Below are 26746 nucleotides of genomic sequence, written 5' to 3'. Positions count from 1 at the left end.
AGTGCAGTGGAGGATGGCCCAAGTGCTTGGCCCTGCACCCGCATGGGAGACCAGGAGGAAGCACCTGGCTCCTGGCTTCGGATCGGCGCAGCGCACAGGTCAAAGCGGCCATTTGGGGGGTGAACCAACAGAAGGAAGACCTTTCTCTCTGTCTGGCTCTGCCTGTCAAAAAAAGCACATACAGTACTTCACCTTTTACATAAGTAAAAGGGGAAATTTTTTAAGTATTCCTGTTAAAAAAAAAAAATTGGAAGGATAAACCAGAAAGCAACCTAACTGGTTACCTACAAGTGTAGGGAGGGTATGAGGGAGTGGTGGCAGAGTAGAATGGATATCAGAATTTATCTTTTTGGATAGCTGTGGTTTTTGTGAAAATTTAATTGCTCTAAATATTCAAAAAAAATCAACATCAGTAATGACAGGAGGAATAAAAAGCAAACTTAAAATTCAAGTCAACTGTATTTCAAATGAAATTAGAATCACACTAAAAGGAGAAGAGAGGTGAATACAAGTGCCAATGAAACACACCCCACTGCCACCTGGTGGGGAAGGGGCAGGGGCAGGGAATTCTGCAACCTAGCTCAGCTTCACAGAATGGCCTAGAAGTGCAGACACCCCAGGAGAGAGGAGCACAGCAAGCGTCCTGGTCTCAAATACTAGTTCCCACCAACTGAAACCAAGGCTCTCAGACAAATGACTATTTCCAGAACCAACCAAGAGTAGCCAGCAACTAAGCAGCAAGATCTTGCAGTATGAACAACGAAGCGTATGTCTCAAGGACACAGAAATCAATCTGTAAGGGTTGGCACTGCCCACGTACAGCAAAGCTGAGCATCGAGACAACTAAGCGCAGTAGTGAAGGCATTGACACACACAGGAATCTGGTAGACAGAATCCTCTCCCCAGCCTCCAGCTCCATGTCCCAATGCCCAGCACCTGCTGATGTGTTACTTCACATGGCAAAAGGGACTTTGCAGGCATGATTAGGTTAAGGGCCTTGAGGGGGCGGGACCCATATACTAGTAAGAGTCCCTGAAGGAGGGCAGCTGGAGGGCCAGTGTCCAGGAAGTAAGGTCAGAGAAATCTGAAGGTGCTACTGATGGTTACGAAGCTGAAAGATGGGAGCATGAGCCAAATGCAGGTGTGCTCCAGCAGGCTCCGCCCTCAAAGGCTCCAGACGGAGCACAGCTTGGCTGACACCTTGAACTTAGCCCCAAAGACCCCGATTACAGAAAAACAAGATAGCACATTTGTATACGTAAATATATACCATAATACATATTTTAAGACAATAGATGTCTATTACCCTATAAGAAATATAATACTGATATATCCTTGCAGTGCATGTCTGTGAGAAGGTTTACATTTACCAAACTCTAAAAATTTTCCTTGTATATATTTAAACTTTTAATTCAAATATAAGATACATACATAAAGGGATACTGATCCTAAGTACACAAATGCAGTCAATTCTCACAACGGGCACACAGCCACACAAGCAGCATTCAGATGAAGGACCAAGTTAATACAAGGCCATATTAACCACCCCACTGGTTACCATCCAAGGGTAGCCACAACCCTCACTGGTAATAGAGGAACTCCGGCTGGTTTTAAAGCTGCATGCAGATGGGGTCATGGTATTTTGTACTTGTTAACCTTAGTTCAGTATTAAACTTCTGAGATCCATCCATGTTGTTTTAAGACTAACTGCAGGGGCCGGCGCTGTGGCGCTGTTAACGCCCTGGACTGAAGCGCCGGCATCCCATATGGGCGCTGGTTTGAGTCCCAGCTGCTCCACTTCTGATCCAGCTCTCTGCTATGGCCTGGGATAGCAGTGGAGGATGCCCCAAGTGCTTGGGCCCCTGCACCCACGTGGGAGACCTGGAAGGAGCTCTGGCTTCTGGCTTTGGCTATGTGCAGCTCCAGCCATTGCAGTCGTCTGGGGAGTAAACCAGCAGATGGAAGCCCTGTCTCTCTGTCTCTACCTCTCTCTATAACTCTGTCTTTCAAATACATAAAATAAATCTTAAAAAAAAAAAAAAAGTAACTACAGCCCCTCTTCTCTGCTATATGGTGTTCAGTTGAATGATGGCATCACCATGTATTTATCCATCAACTGCCGATGAGAGTTAGGATGGCTTCCAGGAGGAAGCAAGGAGCATTCTCAGTGTGTCTTCTGGGGCACAGCCACGTTTCTATGGAATATATATTTAGAAATGAAACTGCGGAGTCCTGAGAATCATGACAGTGTGGACTCGTGGCTCAGTCTCCGTGGCCACTGCCAGGCAGTCTTCTAGAACTCGTGTCCGATTCACACTCCCACTAGGTGTCTGAGAGCTCCATGTGCTACACAGCCGCACCAGCACTTAGTATTCACACCAGTGTTGGGCTGAATTAAAGCCAGATTACTCAATATTAGCCTCTGGGATTTAGTTTCACATTTTACATAAAGGAAGGAGTTTCATTTTAAAATGTTACGGTTTAGCTTATTTTTTTTCAAGTTAAAGAAACGACAGTAAATTGTAGGCACATTACGTGTTTTAGTGCCTGAAATTTCCACTAAAGAAATCACCTTAATGTCTCCCTCTGCTATTAATAGTGCTTTTTGAAACTACATGAATGGGAACAAATTCTCTGAACCCAATCATTGTGGTTTTCTGTCTGCCATGTAGGCCAGGCTGGCAAATTCTGACTCTGAAGTATTAAATGGTCTAAAAACTCGGGGAAGAATCTGAGTTAAGCGCTTGTGCTTAGCAAGAATTAAATGCATTTAGCCACTTCCATAGAATAAAGTATTGATCAGGAGCCTTGAATGTGGAGTGTGCTACATTTCAAACAATGTTATGCTCCCCGGGGGGCTGGATCTTCACCTTCATGTATTCTAGTCATGCTCAAGAAGAAGTAATTAAAAGATTTCCCATGAGTTGTAGACTGAAAAATATTTTTATCAAGTTAGTAGGATGCAATGATACATTCTCCATCATAATAGAGCTATAGTCCAGTAATTAGTACACTTGTGTTTCATGATTAGAAAACAAACTAATTAAGTTTCCATTTAAATGCGATATAGATAATTGTAAACACTGGATCTTAACAAATTAGCCATGAGGTTATTGTTCATTAGGCAGAAGAATCAATAAGCAACATCCCAGCAAGGAATATCTCAATTGAAGGCTTAGAATTCACTGCCACGGAGATGACCGTGAGAAACAGGACTTCTAGTTATGGTGGGGGTGGTTACTTGGCCTGACTCTTGCTGGACACATCAGAACTGCTGCATAAAATACAAACATCCGCAACAATAGAAAGATTTATGCACTGAAAACAGCAGGGGAGTTTGCAGACCAACCTCTCAACTCAAGTGTTAAGTAGAGAGCTGGGGAGATCAGACAGAGGGTCTGATTGTTGGCAAGAGGCATTTGCCGTGGATGCAAACCCAAGAGCTCCAAGAGACACTGGGCCCAGAACCATCCACCATATGCAGTTTTATGAGTCTCCTCCTACTGAGCAGGGTGCCTGCAGAGAGAGGACTGCACTCCCACAGTAAAGAAAAAACAGACCTGGTCTTCAGTCCTTCCACACATATGTGCTTGTTGAAAACCCAGAAGACAGGAGCCAGCGTTGTGGCACAGCTGTTTAAGCTGCCACTTATAACACTGGCATCCCATGTCAGAATGAGAAGCCGAGTCCTGCTCCACTTTCCATCCATCTCCCTGCTAATGAACCTAGGAGAGCAGCAGCAGACAAGCCAAGTCCTGGGGCCTGTGCCACCCAGGTGGGAGACCTGGACAGAGCTCCTGCTTCCTGGCTGCAGCCCGGCCTGCCCTGCTGTTCCAAGTATTTGGGAAGTAAACCAGCAGATGGAACCATCTCCATCCCTCCTCTCTCAGTTCACCTCCCTGTGTCACTCTGCCTTTCGAGTAAATAAACGAGTAATTTTCCTAAAAAAGTGAGATGCCTGCCCTGGCGAGTTCAGGCACCAGGTCTATATTCCCAGGGATCTGAACACTGAGTGAAGATGACCTCGGTCTGAGGCACCGTCCCATCGGGCAGAGCCTTCAGCTCCCTGGCAAGTGTTCCTTGCAGCAGGAAGGAGCATAGTCACCCATAGTGGATTTGAGAAACTGTTCACAATGCATTTCAAGGACAGTAACAGCCAAAAGTCAACAACCATCAGACCTCCAAGAACGAGATGACTTGGGCACACACAAACAAGATGTAACTAACACCAAAAGCAATTGTAAAACACTTTCACAGTCTTCTCATATTAGAATTATCAGTCCTACTACACAATAACCATTTCACAAATGTGAATGAGTAAATCACACAGTAAAAAATATCTACAAGAACTGTAAAAAGCAACATAGATTAAAAATAAAAATACAAGCAGAATTTCCAACAACAGAACTTCCACAAATGAAAAATTGCAAAAACACGCAATGACTGTATCTAACAGTCGAATGGACACAATCGATGACGGAAACAGAACGAATGAAATGATTCAAATAAACAGAGACATGGAATATACAGAAAGCTGATAAGAAACACAGAGAGTTTAATATACATGTGATCTAAACTGCTGAAGGAGATAAAGGGCACTGGAAAACCAGTGGGAAAGAGAAATTTAAAGATAAATTCAGGGGACGGGGGTTGTGGTGCAGCATGTTAATCCACTGCTGGCAATGTCTACAGCCACTGACAGAGAGCCAGTTCCAGTTCCAGCTAATGCAGTTCTGAGCTTGGACACCCACACGAGAGACTCGGATGGCATTTGTGTCTCTTTGGATGCCGTGGGCATTTGGGAGTCAAGAGTGAAATAGCAGATAGAATGTGTGTGTGTGTATGTATGTGTGTGTCCATACTACTCTTTGAAATAAATAAATATTTTCATAGGACTGTCTATCTACATAGAAAAAAGATTTAAATCTACTTGCTTTTTAAAAAAGGATAGATTTCCTGACCCGACCCAGTACATCTCTCTGGATATCTGCTGAAGGAACAGGCATTTCATTAAGACATAGAGGTGCATTTCAAAGAACAATGTATTCAGAGGAGACATCAGCAAGTGTTTACCCAGATGCATAACAACAAATGTAGAGACACAGGAAACATGAACACAGAAAACAGTACGATCCCCAAAAGAAATACAACAACCATTTAATATTAGACTGCAAAGACTAGGAGACGGACAAAGCAAATGCCTGAAAAGGAAGTCAGAAGGATGATCATAATATTCCTCAAAAGCACAGAGAAGCAAATGCGTGAGTTACAAAATCTGTACATGACATGGATAAGAAATTCCGCCAGGAGGCAGAGATAGTAACGAAAAATCAAATTGGAATGTTAGAAATGAAGAATTCAGTAGGTCAGGTAAGAAGGTGCAGTGGAGAGCCTTAACCACAGACTCAGGGAGGCAGAACAAAGAATACTTGAGCTAAACGACAAATTTTGGAAATATCCCAAAGAAAAACAATTTTAAATTAAGAAAAATTAGAAAAATCAAAAACAGTGTTCGAGATCCATGGATACTATCCAACTACCAAAGGAATGTGTCTTAGGAGTTCCTGAAGGAATGAAAGTAACAGAATGGCTTAGAAGACTTATTCAGTGAAATAATAGCAAACAATTTCCCTAATGTGGCAAAAGATATGGACATCCAGGTACAGAAAGTGCAAAGAACACCTGATAGACAGGATCAAAAAAGATCTTCACCACAACACATTATATAATCCAACTTTCAAAGAGAAAACATCCTCAAATATTCAAGAGAGAAATGCCAAATTACCTTTAAAAAGGAACTCTAATTATATTCACAGATTTCTCATCAGAAACCTTACAGGCTAGGTGAAGAATGGAGAGACACAGACCAAGTCCTGAAAGAAAATCACTGCCAACCAGAATACTGTGCCAATGAAGCTCTCATTGATAAATGAAGGTGAAAGAAAGACCCTCCAAAACAAACAGAAACTGAAAGAACTTGACACTGTTCTGCCGGATTTAAATGATAATTGAGGACAAAGATAACATCTTGAAAGAATGTTAAGGCAGAAAATTTCCCAGTAAAAGACATCCAAAACCAAAAAATATGAATATTTGTGGGAAAAAGGCAGGACCAAGTCATTACTTATCAATAATAACTTTGAATGTAAATGGACTAAATTCTCCACTTAAAAAATGCAGACTGGCTGAATGGATTAAAAACCAAGACCCATCTGTTTGCTGCCTACAAGAAACACCTTACCAACAAAGATACACAGACTCAAAGCGAAAGGATGGAGGGAGATATTCCATGCAAACAGAAATAAAAAAAATGAGCTGGAGTAGCCATCCAAATCAGACAAAACAGACTTTAAGACAAAAACTTGGGGCCAGCAATGTGGCATAGTGGGTAAACTAACACCTGCAGTGCTGGCATCCCATACGAGTGTGGGTTCAAGTCCCAGCTGCTCCACTGTTGATCCAGCTCTCTGCTATGGCCTGGGAAAGCAGCAGCAGATGGCCCAAGCACTTGGGCCCCTGCACTCTCATGGGAGACATGGAGGAAGCTTCTAGCTCCTGGCTTTGGATCAGCCCAGCTTCTGCCATTGAAGCCATTTGGAAAGTGAACCATTGGGTCGAAGACTGATCTCTCTCTCTCTCTCTCTCTCTCTCTCTCTCTCTCTGCCTCTCTGCCTCTCTGTAACTCTGCTTTCAAATAAATAAATAAATAAATCTTTAAAAAAGACAGAAGTTGTTAAGAGAGACAAAGAAAGGCATTATGTAATAAGTTATCAATTTTAACAGGAAGATTTGACTATATAGTAAATGTATATATGTGCAATGCTAGGGCACCCAGCTATTTAAAGCACATGTTAATGGATCTAAAATACACAGGCTCTAAAACAATAATGGGGAATTTCAACATATCACTTTCATCAATGGACAGATCAACTAGACAAAAATATCAACAAAGAAACAACACAGTTAATCTATACTATTGATCAAATGGACCCAATACCTGCAGAACATTTCATCCCACAGCTGCAAATAACATATTCAATTCATCAGTGCATGGAACAAACTCTAGGACAGACCACATGCTAGGCCATAAAACAACCCTCAACAAACTCCAAAAAACTGAAATCACACCATGTATCTTTCTTAACCACAATGGAATGAAGCTGGAAATTAACAACCTATGAAACACTAGAAAACATGTAAACACATAGAAACTGAACAACATGCTCCTTTATGAACAGTGGGACATAGATGAAATCAAGGGGCCTGCACTGTGGCACAGTGGATATATCGCAGCTGCTCTGCTTCTGATCTAGCTTCTTGCTGATGTCCTAGAAAAAGAAGAAGATAGTCCTAGTGCTTGGGCCCCTGCCTCTCACGTTGACAACCTGGATGAAGCGCCTGACTCCTGATTTCCATCTGACTCAGCCCTGGCCATTGCAGCCATTTGGGGAGTAAAGCAGCAGATACAAAAAGTCTATCAATTAATTAATCAACCTACCTCTCTCTCCTCCACCCTCTCCTCCCTCCCTCTCTAACTTTAACTCTGAATTTCAAGTAGTTTTCCTAAAAGAAAAAGAAAAATATCCCTGAAAACAAATGAAGATGACAATACAACATATCAAAACTTAAGGAATACAGTAAGAGCAGTGAGATTAGTGCCTGTATCAAGAAAGTGGAAAAGCATCTAATAAATGATCTAACAATGCATCTCAAGGCTCTAGGAAAAACAAGAAAAAAGTAAATTCAAAATTAAGAGCACAGAAATAATACAAATTAAAGAAGAAAAAACACAAATTTAGAAAATCATATGAAAGATCAATGAAATTAACAGCTGATTTTTTCAAAAACTAAAATTGATAACCTATATTGGCCCAATGAACAAAAAGGGGTTGGGAGAGACCCAAATTAATAAAATCAAAATTGAGAAAAAAACCTAACAGATACTACAGAAATAAAAAAGAATCCTCTGGAATTATTACAAATAGCTGTATGCCAACAAACAACCTACCAAAATTGTTTCATGAAGGCACAGAAAATCTGAACAAGACCAACAGCCAAGACAAAGACTGAATCAGTAAAAAAGACCCTCCCAAAGGAAAGCCTATGACCAGGTGGCTTCACTGCTGAATTATGCCAAACTTTTAAAGAAGAACTAACCCCAACTCTTCTTACACTATTAAAACAACTGAAAGGAAGGGAATCCTCCCAAACTCCTTCTATGAGACCAGCAACACCTTAATTCCAAAACCAGAAAAAGAAACAACAGTAAAAGAGGCGTATAGACTAATATTCCTGATGAAAATACATATAAAAAACTTCAACAAGATACTAGCTAATCGAATCCAAGAACACATCAGAAATATCATATACCTGGATCAATTAGGATTATCTGTAGGATTCAGGGATGGTTCAACATACACAAATTAACAAATGTGATATTGTATAATGTAAATTATAAATGTAAAATTGATAATGTAATAACATTAACAAATTGAAGAATAAAAACTATGATTATCTCAACAGATGAAGAGAAAGCATTCAATAAAATACAACATCCTTTCATGATAAAAAAGGAAAAACAGGTTGCTGGTTATAGATGGAACATACAGGGACCAGCACTGTGGCATAGTGGATGAAGCCGCTTCCTGAAGTGCCAGCATTCCATTTGGGCACCAGTTCAAGTCCCAGCTGCTCCACTTCCAATCTCTCTGCCAAAGCTCTCTGCCATGGCCTGGCAAAGCAGTGGAAGATGGCTCAGGTCCTTGGGCCCCTGTACCTACGTGGGAGACCCGGAGGAAGCTCCTGGCTTTGGATAGGTGCAGCTCCAGCCGTTGCAGCCATCTGGGGAGTCAACCAGCAGTTGTAAGACATCTCCCTCTCTCTGCCTCTCATCTCTCTCTGTGTAACTCTAACTTTCAAATAAATAAATCTTTTCTTTAAAAAAAGGAACATACATCAACACCATCAAGGCAATATATGACAAATCCACAGTCAGCATCATGTTGAATGGAAAATACTAGAAGCATTTCTAGTAAGATCCTAAACCAGAAAAAGATTCCCATTCTCACCATTACTATACAATATAGTTCTTTAAGTTTGAGCCAGAGCCATTAGACAAGAAAAAGAAATCCAATGGATACAAATGGGAAAGGAGGAAGTCAAATTATCCCTGTTCACAGAGGATATGATCCTACACACAGGGGAACCAAAAGACTCCACTAAAACACTATGCGAACTCGGCAGAGCTTGGCATAGTTGAGGGATATAAAATAAACACAACAATCAACAGCATTTGTATACCCAAACACTGCCATGACTGAGATAGAACTTATAAGATCAGTCCCATTCACAATACCTACAAAACATTTAAATAACTTGGAATAAAATTAACCAAGGGTGTGAAATCTCTAACAAGAAAATCACACAACATTAGCAAGCAAAACACAAGACACAAAAAAAAAAACTGGAAAAATCTTCCACATTCATGGAGCGGAAGACTGAATAACAACACAATGTTTACACTATCCATGATGTGTTCTTTAGAGTCCTACACTAACACGAAATTAGTCAGACCACCATAAGATCCCCCTTCTAAAGGGATGATACACAGGTTGGGAGGGAGGGCCGTGAAGCCTCCAGATGATTCCACCCTGGGCATCACCTGACAAACCACACGAAATGCCTTGCTGAGCTCAATGGATCACCAGAAACATGAAACGCAATACAAAATAGATAGTTGAAAAAAAATAGTATTCCTATCTATAAAACTATATTAAAACTATTTGTGGTACAGGAATGGGGCCACTAAGAAATCAGTGATCAGTAGTCAGAGTAATATCCAAATTCATGACCATGGCCAAGAGCCCGATCTGCTGCTTTCCTGTTCCCCACCCTATCTGCTCACCCTCAACTCCCAGAAGGCTGCTCTACTCCAACCACATCATCACCCTGCTTCTGGTTTCTGCACTTGCTACTCCCTCTGTGTAGGAAGCTCTTTCCCTGGGCTTACCAGGTCTCTGCCCAAATGCTCCTTAGTGAAAACACAATGTCATCTACAAAAATCACTGCTATTCACCTAGATGTTCATCCCTTTTTTCTGAGTGCCACTAATTGTCACCTGATAGTATCATGCATTTCTCTGCATGCTTCTTATGCTCTATCCTATGCATCTCTGGATTAAACTGTAGGTTTCATAGGGGCACTTCCACCTTTCCTCTGTGCCTAGCATAGTAGTTAAAACACAGTAAGCAGGGCAATTAACAAATGTTCAATCATCACACACAACGGTAACTCAATGGTAACTCAATGTGAATAAAATAGGCCTCACTTGTGCCTTGGTTTAAACTTTTAATTCAAATCCCAAAAACATTTTAAGGAAAACTCACTGAACTTTGTATTTCCCACGGTCCTAGTACTTCCCTTTTTCTTAAGATTTATTTATTTGAGGGGCAGAGTTATAGATGGGGGGGGGGGTAGAGAGAGAAGGAGAGGGAGAGGGGAGGGAGAGGAAGACAGAGAGAGAAGCAGGGAGGGAAGTAGGAAGGGAAGGAGGGGGGTGTCTTCGATCTGCTGGTTCATTTTCCAAACGGCTGCAATGGCCAGAATTGGGCTGATCTAAAGCCAAGAGCTTCTTCCAGGTCTCCCACATTGGTTCAGGGGCCCAAGCACCACACTGCTGTCCCAGACACATTAGCAGGGAGCTGGACCTCAGTGGAGCAGCCAGGACATGAACTGGTGCCCACATGGGATGCTGGTGCCACAGGCAGAGAGGCTTATTCTAGCATGCCGCAGTACCAGCTCCATCATCTTCCTCTTAGAACACAAATAAGACAAAGAAAACTGGAAAGTCACAGTCAAAACTCTAGCATTTCTAGATCATCTTTAATAAACTTTCTCTAATACAAAAAGCCAAATATATCAAAACAGGCCTTAAAATTTCAGCTACAGCGATGTACATTCGGCTGGGCAGTCAAGACCTCCACATCCCATAGCAGAGCATCTGGGTTCAACTATCTGCCTCCTGTTCCTCATTTCAGCTTCCTGCTGATACAGACCTGGGAGGCAGGAAAGATATCTCCAATAACTGGGTTCCTGTCATCAAATTTGGGAACTTGAATGGAGTTCATGGCTCCAGATTTCTGCTGTGGCCCAACCCCTAGCCGTTGTGTACATTTGGAGAGCAAGTCAATGGCTGAGGACACTCATGCTCACTCTCTCTCTCTGTGCCTCTCAAACAAGTCAATATTCAAAATTCAGATAGAAGAATTCTTGATACTTTGATGTAACATCACTGTTGTCCCCACCATCACTATCGCGGAAGCATATGTGTGTTGAAGTGTTAATAAAATTTTACTGTTGACCATTTGTGTTTCTTCTTTTGCAAACCACTGAAGAAAATGATCAATAACATTAGTTATAACACTAACATTCACAGATAAATGCAAATAAATATTAATGAAGCATCATCTCACTCCAGTTATAATAGCTACTATCAAAAAAAAAAAAGCAAACACCAGCAAAGTGTAGAGAAAAGGGAATTCTAATACATTTGTGAGAATGCAAATTAGTAGAGCCATTATAGAGAACAGCATGGAGCCTCTTCAAAAGGCTTAAATTAGATCTACCACATGACTCAGCTATCCCAGTTTTGCGAATATAGCCAAAGGAAATGAAACCAGCATACGAAAGACTTAACTATACTCCCATGTTTACTGCAGAACTATTCATAATAGGTATCAATCTAGATGCCCAACAATAGGCGAATGGATAAAAAAAAAAAGTGATACACACACACACACACACACTCAAGGAAATACTACTCAACCATTAAAGAATGAAATCCTGACATTTCCCACAAAACAGAAGGAATTGGATTTCACTGTTAAGTGAAATAAACCAGACATAGCAGGAAAAACACTATGTTTCATGTCATACGTGGAAGTTTGTGTGTGCGTGTGCATGTGTGTGTCATGTCAATAAGTCGTGAAAAGGGAAGGCGATCTTGGGGAAGATCTGATAGTGGGTACCCACTGCACACGAGTGAGGGTCATGGATTCTTGTGTTCCACACAGCAGTAGGACGGAACTAGGGCCGGGCAAAGACACTGACCGGGAAGGACACTGGTGCGCAGAGAAAGTCCTGCGGAAGTCTATCAAGACGGACACAGCAGGTGTCCTGGGTTCATCCTGCCAGAGGGGGGCCGCAGTTGTGCGTGGTTATTTCATGCCAAGAACACGCAGGAGCCCAGCATACATGTGTACACTCCAGGTCTTTCTGTAGAGAGGATTACCCACTAAATGCACAAGAGCTATGATGGAAAGCAACCAGAACTGACCGTAGAGCGATAGTCTTTCAATAAAAGGGGATACTGTATTACTGCTTCAAAAGCCGACAACGTGATCTTGATAAATTCTTCCGACGCCGTCAGTCCTAGAAATACAGTTAAGGTCGGAGGTGTTTATTAAGCACAGCATCAAAGTGCCTCAAGCAAAGACAAAAGGTCCCGTGGTCTACTCACCAATGGCTCCATCTATATTTGTTTCTCCTGAGTCTACCGACGTAATATGACTCTGGAAAAAAAAAAGTACTGTTTTTAATAAATAGAACTGTCAAAATAACTCAAATAAAACTTAAGTATATTTTACCCCAATGTATATCATTCTTCATAAAATAATTCATGGAAGGCATTATATAGCCCATATAAATACTATAACCTGTTTTTACACATGGTTATATTAAATACTATACATAAATTATAAATTACGATAGCTTAAAAATGTACAAAACACTACCAATGGGGTTTAATGTTGGAATAACTCAATAGGGACACAAACACATATAGAATTGAGTGATCCAATTGACGCGTGAGCATATCCAATAACAAGCCATGCTCACTGCCTCACAACCTTGTACATCAGTGAGAACAGCCCCTGAGCAGATCAAAGCATCATCTCAGAGGAACGTCAAGGCTTGGCCAACTTGAACTCAAACTGACGCGAGACGCAGGTTAGAGCCCGAAGCCTGTCCTCAGATTTCACCCGCTGTCAGTTTCTCTCGGGAACTTCCTTCCCCCAGCCCTTGGACCCCACGCTCCGGGCCGACGCCTGATTGCAGGGTGATCCCAATGCTGTCTGATAGGCAGCCTGAGCCGCTGTGCAGTGAGCTCTCTGCAGGCCTCGGTGCCTAGGGCAGGTGCTCCATGAATGTGACCTCAGTGTGAAGACCACGGCCACGGCTGGAACGGGCTGAGCACTCGCGGTTGTGATGTGTGGAGTCACAGCAACAGCGTTCTAGTCCTTGGCCCCCAAAGCGGTCTACACAACATATTTTCTATTTAACAAATAGCAAATAAAACACAAGATGACCTTGGACTAAAAAAGAACTCAGTGTAAGCAATTAGCCCAGAGTGGAAACTGGTCCACTACTATGTGCCAAGGGTTCCTCCTAAACATAAAAGAACATATGTAATTTACATAGAACAACTTACGCTTGCATTTTCAGTTAAAATACAGAAAACCCTGAGATCTACCATTCAAGACACCAACACACTCCCAGTTCAATCTCCCTGTCTCACCTTCCTTTCTCTCTCCGAGACACAACCATCTTCATGACTATAATTTCCTTCATATTTTAAAAATACCCTCCCACATATATATGTGCTTCCAAACAGGATGCTATCTGGATGTGTTGTAACTTAACTGTAATTGTATGAAACCATATGCAGTAGAAACAAATAAGATAGTATACAGCCTTTAAGACGTTTTAGTTATGATACAATGTGAAATTAGAAAGGCAGAATATTCATCTGTCTATCCTACACACACACAACATGGTCTCAACCACTCGTATCCACAGATATCATACATACATTAAACACACGACCTATATAAACAAATGCAGACATATGAATAGAAAACATTATTAAGGACACAATACGTTGACAATGGTTGTCTCAGAAGTGAAGTTACAGATAATTTTCTTTCCTCAAATTTATAATTTTCCACATTTTTCTTTAACAAGCATGCACTTTAGTAAGCACAAATTACCTTTAAAATAAAAATTTTCAAAGACTTGTGTTTTCTGTCCAGCTTAAAAAAAATACAAGCACTCTCAAAGTAAAAAAAAATTACTGGATAATGTAAATTTTCACTCTGTAAGTAAGCAGAGAGGGAAAAGACTAAAAAATAAAGAATAGAGTTAATAAAAGAAAGAGGTACTGTATACTTTCAACGAAAATTCGGCTGAAATCATATATTCATAAAATTCCCAAACAGGCAGATACCTTCTGACAAATTTGAGGTTGAATTTTTAAAAAGTCAGAGGAAAACATGTCTTAAGCCTTAACTCTACATCGAAGTCTGTGGGTTACTAAAAAGGCAGGCACAGAGCAGTGTGGCTGCTCGGGCGCTACTTGTGCTGAAATAATACGCAGATGATACACAAACCCTGGGAACACGAGCTATCATGTCTGAGGAAGAATCCCTCAGAGAGGAGGGGCAGGTCACCACGGACCCTGAGACAGCAGGTGGACGTCCCCTGTGTACCTCTGCTTCTCTGCCCCTGGGGTTTCGTAACCGCCCCATGTACTACCTTTTCCTTGTCTTCAATGTCCTTAAGGGTCCTCTAGATGGTGAACTTAGGGGCTTCTTCTAACTTACTTTCTTCCTTACACTCCCCCTATTGAATTAAAAAAATAAAATCCCCACTGAATACTTCATCGATTTCCTATTTGAATGTCCGTGGCTGTATTTCTTCTTCATTCTTAGCGTAATGGAAGTAAAGAGGGAAGAGTGATGACAATCTTTAGCGATACGAGGAGAGAGCAGAAGGGAATATGAGCGGCCATCTCAATGAGCATGAAGGTGTGCCTATCGGGACAGCCGAGTGGACATGCCCAGTACACAGATGGCCCCTTGACACAAGCAGTCAAGAACTTAAAGTGAGATCAGTGACTTGCACTGTGTTTTCTTCTCTAACCATACTTAACCAATCAAAGCAGAGCAGGGTAGGTGGGGAATTTTATTTAACCAGCATGAGGTTGTCCTAGAGAGCGAGCGAGCAAAGGGAGTTATGGATATCTGCAAGGCCGTGATGGATGCTAAACCAGGCCATCTACGCCCAGTGAAAAGAATTATAAAGGACAGAGCCACGGAGGGCACGGTGATGAGTGGAACGCTGGGGAGAACGATTCGAGTCTCAGACAGGCTGCAGGGCTACTGGAGTTGGGGAGCGGAAGAAGTGAGTTGAGAGTCGGGGTTATGGTCAGACGAGGGGAGGCTGACCACAAAGTCAGGGGCCTGACCTCAGGGGCAGGCAGCCGACGGGCAGACAGAGGGACCCACGGGGAGAAAGGCAGCAGAGGAGCTGAGAGGCGGAGTGGCAGGAAGGGTCCTTCCGAGCGGGTAGCGGACTGTACAATGACGACAGGAACAGTGTGCAGACTACGGTGAGTTCTGAAAACATTGTAAGGAAAGAAGGACGATGGCCCAGAATCCAAAGACGACCACATCACAGGCTACCCCCTGACGGCATCATCTTTAAAGCTGGAGGTTTTCGCAGCAGAGCTAAGACAATGGACGCCTGGCTCACTGTCTAGGAGTGTAGGGCGGGAAACAGCACCACCTAGAGGCAGGGGACACAGCTACACCTTGAGGGTATGCCTGTGCTCCTCGGAATCATTTAATATTTCCTCCAAGAACGTGAAAATAACTCCTATAGCAACCTTGGGAGATCAACTCAAGATCTGTTTTTTTTTTTTTTAAATCTCCTAACAAGAGCAGTGATGTGGCATTGAGTAAGTACGTAGCATCCTGTTTTTAAACATAGGCATGCAATACCTCTGTTTTATCTACAACCGAAGCCAAAAATCTTTCAGCAAAGTGGTGTTCACCAAAACTAAAAATCTGTCGAGGGCAGGAAGTGTGTCTCTACATCATTTTTGTAGAAAACTATAACCACTGACCATTGTCCATTTATAAACTAATGAGGCCAGAACCTAGGAACAAACACAACAAAGTCTTCTTCCTGAGCTCCTTGGTGAAGACCATTTTCAAAGAAAGATAATGATGCCCACAGCAAGTCCCCTAACGCATTACTTCCCGGTTCCCAGTCCATTCAAGGCGAGCCAGAAGCAGCCCGGTGTTCACTGGACAATTTCCTCACCAGACTTCGCCCCCAGAGACTTCACTGCTTAAAACCTGCACGGGGGAGTGTGAGGGAAGGCTGCTTCTGCCAACAGGGAGTACAAACAGCAATTATCAGCTCTTTTGCCTGCAGCCTTTGAACACCTGATAATGGCTTACAAGTACCCTGCAAAATTATTTCCAAACCTCATCTCTTTAAACCTGTAAAACTTCATTTACTTGGAGAAAAACATAAAAAAAAAAAAAAAGAAAAAGAAAAAACTAATTCCTATATTCATGCTTCCAATGTGAAGATCCTGAATTCTTCTACCAAAACAAATTCTCCAAAGAGGTAATCCTTGCCCATGGTGGCACCATGAACACTGAAGCCAACAGCAGCCCCAGTTCCAATGACTCCCCCACCTGCTCTATAAAGACCTTCCTTCGGAGTAATAATCACGCCAGCCCCTGCCTGAAGGCTCCACAGCCACGCCGAGACATGCCAGGAGCCCAGAAGAACCGGTTTAGCAAAGCCCAAGAAGTTCGTGGCCACAGCCTGCTGCTACTGGATATAGCTACTCAAAGAGAACTAAGCTTGAATACTCAAATTAAGGTGCACTTTTTAAAAAATATATAACAGGACAACAAATGCCTTAATACCATAGCTACTCTACCAAAAATTCTCTGGCAGATATTAAGACTAACAGTTGTCTCCAGATGCACCAGTAAGGCTTTGAAAACACACTGCTGAATGCCTACGTATGAATGGACAGCTTCCTGATGTCACAGAGTGCTGGGCTCTGCATACTGGGCTAGCGGGCATTTACGTCATGTAGCAACCACTTACCCCAAATCAACCCAGGATATCTGTGCTGAAGCAAAACCCTCAACTTACTCTAAGGCAGAAAACACAAGAGGCTTTAATATGTTCATCTGCACTGTACATTTCTAAAGGGCTATGGGATGCTGGGCAAGTTGGCTGTAGCGCAAGAGGTCAAGAGGGCATTGTAACTTGAGTAATACTTCTGGAATCTTCATGAATTAGAGAGGCAACAACCAACCCTCAAAGGTTCACCATAATGTAACAACTTTTTTAAACTTTTATTTAATGAATATAAATTTCCAAAGTACAGCTTATGGATTACAATGGCTTCCCCCCCCCCAATAACGTCCCTCCCACCCGCAACCCTCCCCTTTCCCACTCCCTCTCCCCTTCCATTCACATCAAGATTCATTTTCATTTCTCTTTATATACAGAAGATCAGTTTAGCATACATTAAGTAAAGATTTCAACAGTTTGCTCCCACACAGAAACATAAAATGAAAAATACTGTTTGAGTACTAGTTATAGCATTAAATCTCAATGTACAGCACACTAAGGACAAAGATCCTACATGAGGAGTAAGTGCACAGTGACTCCTGTTGTTGACTTAACAAATTGACACTCTTGTTTATGGCATCAGTAATCACCCTAGGCTCTTGTCATGAGCTGCCAAGGCTATGGAAGCCCCCTGAGTTCACCGACTCTGATCATATTTAGACAAGGCCATGGTCAAAGTGGAAGTTCTCTCCTCCCTTCAGAGAAAGGTACCTCCTTCTTTGATAACCCGTTCTTTCCACTGGGATCTCACTCACAGAGATCTTTCATTTAGGTTTTTTTTTTTCCCCCCAGAGTATCTTAGCTTTCCATGCCTGAAATACTTTCATGGGCTTTTCAGCCAGATCCGCATGCCTTACGGTCTGATTCTGAGGCCAGAGTGCTATTTAGGACATCTGCCATTCTATGGGTCTGCTGTTTATCTCACTTCCCATGTTGGATCATTCTCTCCCTTTTTTATTCTATCAGCTAGTATCTGCAGACACTATTCTTGTTTATGTGATCCCTTTGACTCTTAGTCCTATCATTATGATCAATTGTGAACAAAAATTGATCACTGGGACTAGTGAGATGGCATTGGTATATGCCACCTTGATGGGATTGAATTGGAATCCCCTGGTATGTTTCTAACTCTACCGTTTGAGGTAAGTCAGCTTGAGCATGTCCCGAATTGCACATCTCTTCCCTCTCTTATTCCCACTCTTATATTTAACAGGGATCACTTTTCAGTGATCACACAGCACCGCCCCATGTAAGTACTTTTGATGGACAAGGAAACCCAGGTCCTGAATTGTAGTCAACACTTCTCTCACTTTACCAGTATTTCATGGGTGTCATCCACACTGAGCATAAGGAAGAACACACAGGCAAGGTCAACAAACAGAATCAATAAGAAAAACAGTCAGAGTGCTGGAATGATCCACAATTACCCTACCAAAACAGCCTGTGCAGAGCCAAACAACCTTCAGTTTATTTGCTAAAAGCCATCTACTTGGGTGAGCTGATACAGGATAAAATGTACTACAGGTTTTTCAATATTAAAACAACTTGTGCATCAGGGTTATTTTCTGGTCCCTAGAGATGCCCATATTGAGAAAACCCTGGAGAACACTGGGCACCTGCTAGGACACCCACTGGTGGGAGAAGGCAGCCTGTCCTCAGCGTGCCCTCCTCCCTTGTCCCTGAACACAGTTCGGAGAGGAGACGAGTCGTCCCTAAAATGCATATGCAGTTCCGGAAAGACTTTTACATAATTTCATGGAAGAATTTTACTTAATTCATCAACGGCTTTATGTCGGAGCCATTTGGTGGTTCTTTGAAAACTTACAAATGTACCCAGTAGGTATGTGCGGAAAAGTACTACACATGGAAAAAAAAACAAAAACAAAAACAAAAAATAGCCACAGGAGGAACACAGGTAATCACACCTATCCCCAACCACCACTGTGCCTAAACATTCCAAAGTGAGCTGTGAGGTGAGCAGAATTACTAATTTCAGGCAACAAAATGTCAGAGCAATGGGACTGCACATACAGAATTACAGCCACACTAGAACGATGCCCATGCTGTATTTAAAAATAACAAACAACTGAAGACGAGGGTAAACACATTTTAATCATGTTCATAATCATGAATGTAATAACATTTACTACAATTCAGAATTTAAATTGCTAGAGTGTTAAGGATTTAAAATTGATCACAGAAGGACCCTTCACCGAATGTGCTACCCAAAACACTGCATCCTACTGGTAATCTCCACTCAACACTTACATGTAAAAATACAACATATCACCTGGGGAAGAACTCTCCAAAAATCCCCATTATCTCTCTCTCTCTTTTTTTTTTTGGACAGGCAGAGTGGACAGTGAGAGAGAGAGACAGAGAGAAAGGTCTTCCTTTGCCGTTGGTTCACCCTCCAATGGCTGCCGCGGCCGGCGCGCTGCGGCCGGCGCACCGCGCTGATCCGATGGCAGGAGCCAGGAGCCAGGTGCTTTTCCTGGTCTCCCATGGGGTGCAGGGCCCAAGCACCTGGGCCATCCTCCACTGCACTCCCTGGCCACAGCAGAGAGCTGGCCTGGAAGAGGGGCAACCGGGACAGAATCCGGCGCCCCAACCGGGACTAGAACCCGGTGTGCCGGCGCCGCTAGGCGGAGGATTAGCCTAGTGAGCCGCGGCGCCGGCCGCCCATTATCTCTTGGGAGTGGCAATTTTTTTCTTAATTCTAAACTAACAATAAAATTGAGATGCCTACTTTATTTTATCAAGATCTCTGCAGTATTTTGAGAACTATCAGTTCAACTTTCTATTACTATCACAGTAAGGGCAGAATTGCTACGTGACAGATGTTTTAGCTTCCCTTTTCATAGCTCCTCACTATCACTTATATATATGCTAACTATTATCACTGATAAATATGCTAACTATTATGGGTGAGGGGAAAAGCCTAATTCCTAAGCCACAATCTAAACAAGATGACAATTTTGGGGAAGAAAAAACTGAAGTGTAAGGTAGTCCAGTGATTTTTCATTTCCACTTGTGTCACTGAAATTAAATTAGGGCTAAACTGGGCTTCATTTAGAGAAATGCTATCATAAAAAGAGACCCTGCATATGACTGAAGAACGTAAGCCAAAGTCAATAACCAGCATAATACAGTCTTAGCCTTTTGTTTTCCCCAGTTTTATTATTTTAGATTTTTTCCTGACGTCCAATTCTAAAATCCAGTGAAGTGTTTCTGTGGGCTTATTTACCCTACTTGGGACTGCTCCTGAACAAAATACATTATCAGGAGAGAATGTGTTTTTCTCCAAATGTCAAATTTTATTACCGTCAACAGATAAAAATATAAAAAGGTCACTTCCCTAGGGACAAATAAATACCACTAGGATTTTTAAATTACTTCGTTCTGACACCAAACTCCACAGCAGAGAGAGCCACATTTTTATTACCAATGTGCGGCGTGCGCTGTTACTCACCAGAATAGTGCCGTAAGAGAAAAGGAACTCTTCTGTCACAACTTGAGGTCGAAACACCTGGAAGGACAGAGTTGCCGCAGATTAAACGCTGACAGCCAGGTGCAACCCCCGTTTAGGGAGAGAGAGAAATGGAAACGGAGCAGCTGAGTCGATGCTGCTCAGCTCCAGTGTGCTCAGCACACTGATACTGTGCTTCCCTGAGACAGGGATACCTGGGAGGTCACGAGGTGCAGGACCACAGGCATCAGAGGCAGACACATCTTAAGCTGCTTCACTTGAACGGTGGACGGGTGCTTGCGGCCAGAAACGTTAGCCAAGGCGGTAAGGACGTCACCTGGGAAGCACACCGCGGAGGACAGGCGAGGTTAAAGACTGCGCAGGCTGAGGCCCCACTGGTCACCGCTTCTCTCCTACTGGGGATTTCTAAGGCAGCTCAGCTCCAAATACAACGAGTTGGTAAAAGCGGTGCCATCTCTACCTGCAGATACTCAAATTATTAACAGACCATCCATCGTGCCTCTGGGGGACAGGATGTGACATTCTGCGTGTGTACTATCAATTAACTCAACCTCTCATCTACAAATTGAAAATAGATTTTATAAATGATTATGGGTGGTAGTTTTAGATTTTTTTTTTATTTTCCAAATTTCAACCCTGAGTACCTATTATTTTCATAAATGATAAAAATAAGTTGACATTATAATCCATTGTAGGTCACAATTTTTTAAAATGTTATATGATGGAAGTAAAAAACAAAATGCCAGGGCTGGTGCTATGGAGTAGTGGGTATAAAGCCACCATCTGCAGTGCTGGCATCCCATCTGGGCACCAGGTCAAGAATCAGCTGCCCTATTTCCAATCCAACTCCTTGCTAATGTGCCCAGCAAAGCAGCGGAGGATGGCCCAAGTGCTTGCGCCCCTGCTCCTGACTCCTAGCCTTGGCCTAGCTCAGCCCTGGCCATTATGGCCATCTGGGGAGTGAATCAGTGGATTGAAGATCTGTCTCTTCTCTTACTGTCACTCTGACTTTCAAATAAATAAATAAATCTTTTTAAAAAATCAATTCCTGAAACTTTTCATTGGATGATAACCCCAATAGTAATACAACTTGCCATGTGGACAGGAGAATCTTACTCATCCTAAAGTAAGATACGTCTGGGAACAATGAATTCAGCCACCAATCACCCGGATTACAGTCAAGAGGTTGGAGACTGTTCTTAAAAACTTTGCAATTGGGAGTAAATTTTGTGATCTGAATGTAGAAAAGTCTTTTCTTCACACTAGAAAGAGGCACAGCCTGAAGGGAGATCGGGTAACAGAAGCCAAAGCACAGCTTACAGAGAGCACCATGTCGGTGCTCCACGGCACAGGGGGGCGACAATGACTCACGGTAACTATGTTTTTATGAATGAACACAGGAGAGGAGCTCAAAGACTCCACACGTGAAATAAGACAAGGAGAGCGAAGCATTCACTACTGACTCCATCGGTACACACTCAACTCATTTACTCTAATGTCACACGCTGCCCCATAAACATGTAGGTACAGTCGGGATGTTAACCAAAAAGTGGTTTTTTATCTTAAGGAGATGAAATGCTAAGTAATCCGATTTGCTCATCACACACTGAACGCATGTATCAAGTTATCACAGGGTAACCGAAGCTCACCTAATAAACTAATTGAAAAATCAATCTGGGGATGTTTTACTTTCACTCATTAAAAGGTTAAAAAAAAAATCTCCTGAAGTGTTAGTAAGGATCAAGAGGTTACTTTCAATTAGCCATGGAGATACAAGTGTTTCCAGAACTTTGATTTAATATTCTGAATTTTTAAGTACACTTTACTAGAATGCCTTGGAGCAAATTCAACATTTAAACATTTCTTGTTTATAGCTACATCTGCTGGAAAAGCATGGAATGGGATTAAGCTACATTTATGCATTCCTTGGATTATTTTAATTTTGCAAATAATAATGAAACAAGGGATTTCGTTAGCTGCAACAAACTTCCTTTGTAAATCATTTTTAGATATTGTATCATAAAGGTAACTTTTTAAAACCAAAGAAATTTCCAAACTTTAAAACAGTATCAAAATTCTTATGCATTCAATTTTATCAACTTAATTAAAAGCTAAGCACTTTAAAGTTTTTTTTTAACAAAATAATAGTGTCAATCTAATTTTAAGCAATTAAGAGGCTTTCCTTTTGTCTATTATCTAAAATTGCCTGCTCACATCAGATAATAGATAGGTAGACAGATAATCCCTTTAGCCTGCTCAGTGACACTGATGGAAAGTAAGAACAAAGACAGTGAGGCAAACTTAAATCTTGAAACTATACACTCAGTAAAAAAAAATTGGGTGCTGGCTGGCCTGCGGGAACAGAAGAGAGTGAAAACACGGGCCACGCCTCAAAGTCACGTCCCCGAAAGGGAAGCAGCAGCGGGCCCGCGGCCCAGACTCCACAATTTACCCAGGATCCCTGGCAGCTCCTGCACGATGTGACGGACGAGAAGGGCCAGGCATCTGGACAGGTATTCACTGCCACTCTGCTGCTCCCTGCCTGGAGTGGTCTTTCTGCTGTCTCGCTCGATGTACAGCACCAGTCTACGAGCAGAAAGTGCAAAGGTTACCTCTCAAGATGAAACCGTCGAGAGCATCAGTCCCACAATGCAGCCCGGGCAAGTGCTTCCCGAGGGCACGGCCCAACCACGTGGGCGTCAGGATGTCTACCACCCTGCCAGGTGCAGTCTAACTGTGGGCCTTGGAAACCTCGAAACGTTTATGCAGAAAGAACAGGGGGCGACTTTGACTCTCTCTGCTGCTGTATGAGAAAAACAATGCCGATTTCATTTGCACACTGGAGAGAAACCACTGTCTCCAAATGATGAATCAAAGGCAGGGATCCCGGGGTGGCAGAGGGCCCCTGGTGTTCCTAAGACCCAAAGAAGCAGCGCACGCTGGCTGCACTTGCAGTGGCCATTGGTATTAAACCTGCTCGGAACCCCAGGCAACTTGCATGAGTTCCAGCTCTTTCAGCAAATCATGGACATAAATCCAAAGAAAAGGTTTTATAGACACCAGACGCTGTCTCAACATCTGGGAAGGACGTGTCTTTTTTTTTTTTTTTTTTCCCTAGTTTTCTAGACCTGCCTTTTTTTTTTTTTTAACTTTTATTTAATGAATATAAATTTCCAAAGTACGATTTATGGATTACAATGGCTTCCCCCACATACCGTCCCTCCCACCCACTACCCTCCCCTTTCCCACTCCCTCTCGCCTTCCATTCACATCAAGATTCATTTTCGATTATCTTAATATACAGAAGATCAGCTTAGTATACATTAAGTAAGGATTTCAACAGTTTGCTCTAACACAGAAACATAAAGTAAAAAATAATAGATGATTTTTTTTAAATGAAGATGAAATCAGATCAGACCTATTGTCATGTTTAATCCCAGTGAGAGTCAAGTTGGGAGTTGATAATTTTTTTTTTTTTTTTTTTTTTTTTGCAGAGGATCAGTTTAGTATACATTAAGTAAAGATTTCAACAGTTTGCACCCCCATAGAAACACAAAGTGAAATATATTGTTTGAGTACTCGTTATAGCATTAAATCTCAATGCACAGCACATTAAGGACAGAGATCCTACATGAGGAGTAAGTGCACAGTGACTCCTGTTGTTGACTTTACCAATTGACACTCCTGTCTATGGCATCAGTAGTCTCCCTATGCTCCAGTCATGAGTTTCCAAGGCTATGGAAGCCCTCTGAGTTCTCCGATTCTTATCTTGTTTAGACAAGGTCATAGTCAAAGTGGAGGTTCTCTCCTCCCTTCAGAGAAAGGTACCTCCTTCTTTGAAGACCTGTTCTTTCCACTGGGATCTCACTCGCAGAGATCTTTTGCCAGAGTGTCTTGGCTTTCCATGCCTGAAATACTCTCATGGGCTTTTCAGCCAGATCCGAATGCCTTTAGGGCTGATTCTGAGGCCAGAGTGCTATTTAGCACATCTGCCATTCTATGAGTCTGCTGAGTATCTCACTTCCCATGTTGGATCACTCTCCCCTTTATTTATTCCATCGGTTAGTATTAGCAGGTACTAGACTTGTTTATGTGCTCCCTTTGACTCTTAGTCAATTGGCTAACTGAAATTGATCACTTGGAATAGTGAGATGGCATTGGTACATGCCATCTTGATGGGATTGAATTGGAATCCCCTGGTATGTTTTTAACTCTACCATTTGGGGCAAGTCAGCTTGAGCATGTCCCAAATTATACATCTCTTCCCTCTCTTATTCCCACTCTTATGTTTAACAGGGATCACATTTCAGTTAATTTTTAACACTTAAGAATAACTGTGTATTAATTACAGAATTAAACCAGTCATATTAAGTAGAACAGACCAAAAAACTACTAAAAGGGATAATGTATTAAGTTGTTCATTAACAGTCAGGGCTATGCTGATCAAGTCACCGTTTCCCATAGTGTCCATTTCACTTCAGGAGGTTTCCTTTTTGGTGTTCAGTCAGTTGTCACCGATCAGGGAGAACATATGGTATTTGTCCCTTTGGGACTGGCTTACTTCACTCAGCATGATGTGTTCCAGATTCCTCCATTTTGTTGCAAATGACTGGATTTCGTTGTTTCTTACTGCGGTATAGTATTCTAAAGAGTACATATCCCATAATTTCTTTATCCAGTCTACCGTTGATGGGCATTTAGGTTGGTTCCAGGTCTTAGCTATTGTGAATTGAGCTGCAATAAACATTAGGGTGCAGACCGCTTTTTTGTTTGCCAATTTAAATTCCTTTGGGTAAATTCCAAGGATTGGGATGGCTGGGTCGAACGGTAGGGTTATCTTCAGGTTTCTGAGGAATCTCCAGACTGACTTCCATAGTGGCTTGACCAGTTTGCATTCCCACCAACAGTGGGTTAGTGTCCCTTTTTCCCCACATCCTCGCCAGCATCTCTTGTTGGTAGATTTCTGCATGTGAGCCATTCTAACCGGGGTGAGGTGAAACCTCACTGTGGTTTTGATTTGCATTTCCCTGATTGCTAATGACCTTGAACATTTTTTCATGTGCCTGTTGGCCATTTGGATTTCCTCTTTTGAAAAATGTCTATTGAGGTCTTTGGCCCATCTCTTAAGTGGGTTGTTGGTTTTGTTTTTGTGGAGTTTCTTGATCTCTTTGTAGATTCTGGTTATTAACCCTTTATCTGTTGCATAGTTTGCAAATATTTTTTCCCATTCTGTCGGTTGTCTCTTCACTCTCCTGACCGTTTTTTTTTTTTTTGCAGTACAGAAACTTCTCAATTTGATGCAATCCCAATAGTTAATTTTGGCTTTGACTGCCTGTGCCTCCCAGGTCTTTTCCAGAAACTCTTTGCCTGTGCCAATATCTTGAAGGGTTTCTCCAATGTTCTCTAGTAACTTGATGGTGTCAGGTCATAGATTTAGGTCTTTAATCCACGTTGAGTGGATTTTTGTGTAAGGCGTAAGGTAGGGGTCTTGCTTCATGCTTCTGCACGTGGAAATCCAGTTTTCCCAGCACCATTTATTGAATAGACTGTCCTTGCTCCAGGAACTAGTTTTAGATCCTTGATCAAATATAAGTTGGCTGTAGATGTTTGGGTTGATTTCTGGTGTTTCTATTCTGTTCCATTGGTCTATCCATCTGTTTCTGTACCAGTACCATGCTGTTTTGATTACAACTGCCCTGTAGTATGTCCTGAAATCTGGTATTGTGATGCCTCCGGCTTTGTTTTTGTTGTACAAGATTGCTTTAGCTATTCGAGGTCTCTTGTGCCTCCATATAAATTTCAGCACCAATTTTTCCAGATCTGAGAAGAAGGTCTTCGGTATCTTGATTGGTATTGCATTGAATTTATAAATTGCTTTTGGGAGAATGGACATTTTGATGATATTGATTCTTCCAATCCATGAGCATGGAAGATTTTTCCATTTCTTGGTATCCTCTTCTATTTCTTTCTTTAAGGTTTTGTAATTTTCATCGTAGAGATCTTTAACGTCCTTGGTTAAGTTTATTCCAAGGTATTTGATTGTTTTTGTAGCTATTGTGAATGGGATTGATCTTAGAAGTTCTTCCTCAGCCATGGCATTGTCTGTGTATACAAAGGCTGTTGATTTTTGTGCATTGATTTTATACCCTGCTACTTTGCCAAAATCTTCTATGAGTTCCAATAGTCTCTTAGTAGAGTTCTTTGGGTCCCCTAAATAAAGAATCATGTCATCTGCAAAGAGGGATAGTTTGAGTT

At 42.0% G+C, this 26746-nt stretch overlaps 1 protein-coding gene across 13 annotated transcripts in view; it reads right to left on the bottom strand.

Annotated features, from left to right (window-relative positions):
- Positions 1–26746, bottom strand: part of ULK4 (unc-51 like kinase 4) — a 617184-nt gene that overhangs the window by 387085 nt on the left and 203353 nt on the right. For all 13 annotated transcript variants that reach the window (XR_007921958.2, XM_051852640.2, XM_051852641.2 and 10 more), the window contains 5 exons: positions 22944–23077; positions 20686–20807; positions 20474–20530; positions 12518–12569; positions 12335–12429 (listed from right to left, as the gene is read on the bottom strand). Coding sequence is in view for 12 of the 13 variants with exons in the window: in XM_051852640.2 (XP_051708600.2) it covers positions 12335–12429; positions 12518–12569; positions 20474–20530; positions 20686–20807; positions 22944–23077 (460 nt within the window). In the remaining variant the exon portion in view is untranslated. The remainder of the gene's footprint in view (positions 1–12334; positions 12430–12517; positions 12570–20473; positions 20531–20685; positions 20808–22943; positions 23078–26746) is intronic.

Source organism: Oryctolagus cuniculus, chromosome 10 (genome assembly GCF_964237555.1).
Source record: "Oryctolagus cuniculus chromosome 10, mOryCun1.1, whole genome shotgun sequence".
Classification (NCBI taxonomy): domain Eukaryota; kingdom Metazoa; phylum Chordata; class Mammalia; order Lagomorpha; family Leporidae; genus Oryctolagus; species Oryctolagus cuniculus.
The sequence above is the reverse complement of the archived record's forward strand: the minus strand, read 5'-3'. Positions and strand labels throughout refer to the sequence as shown.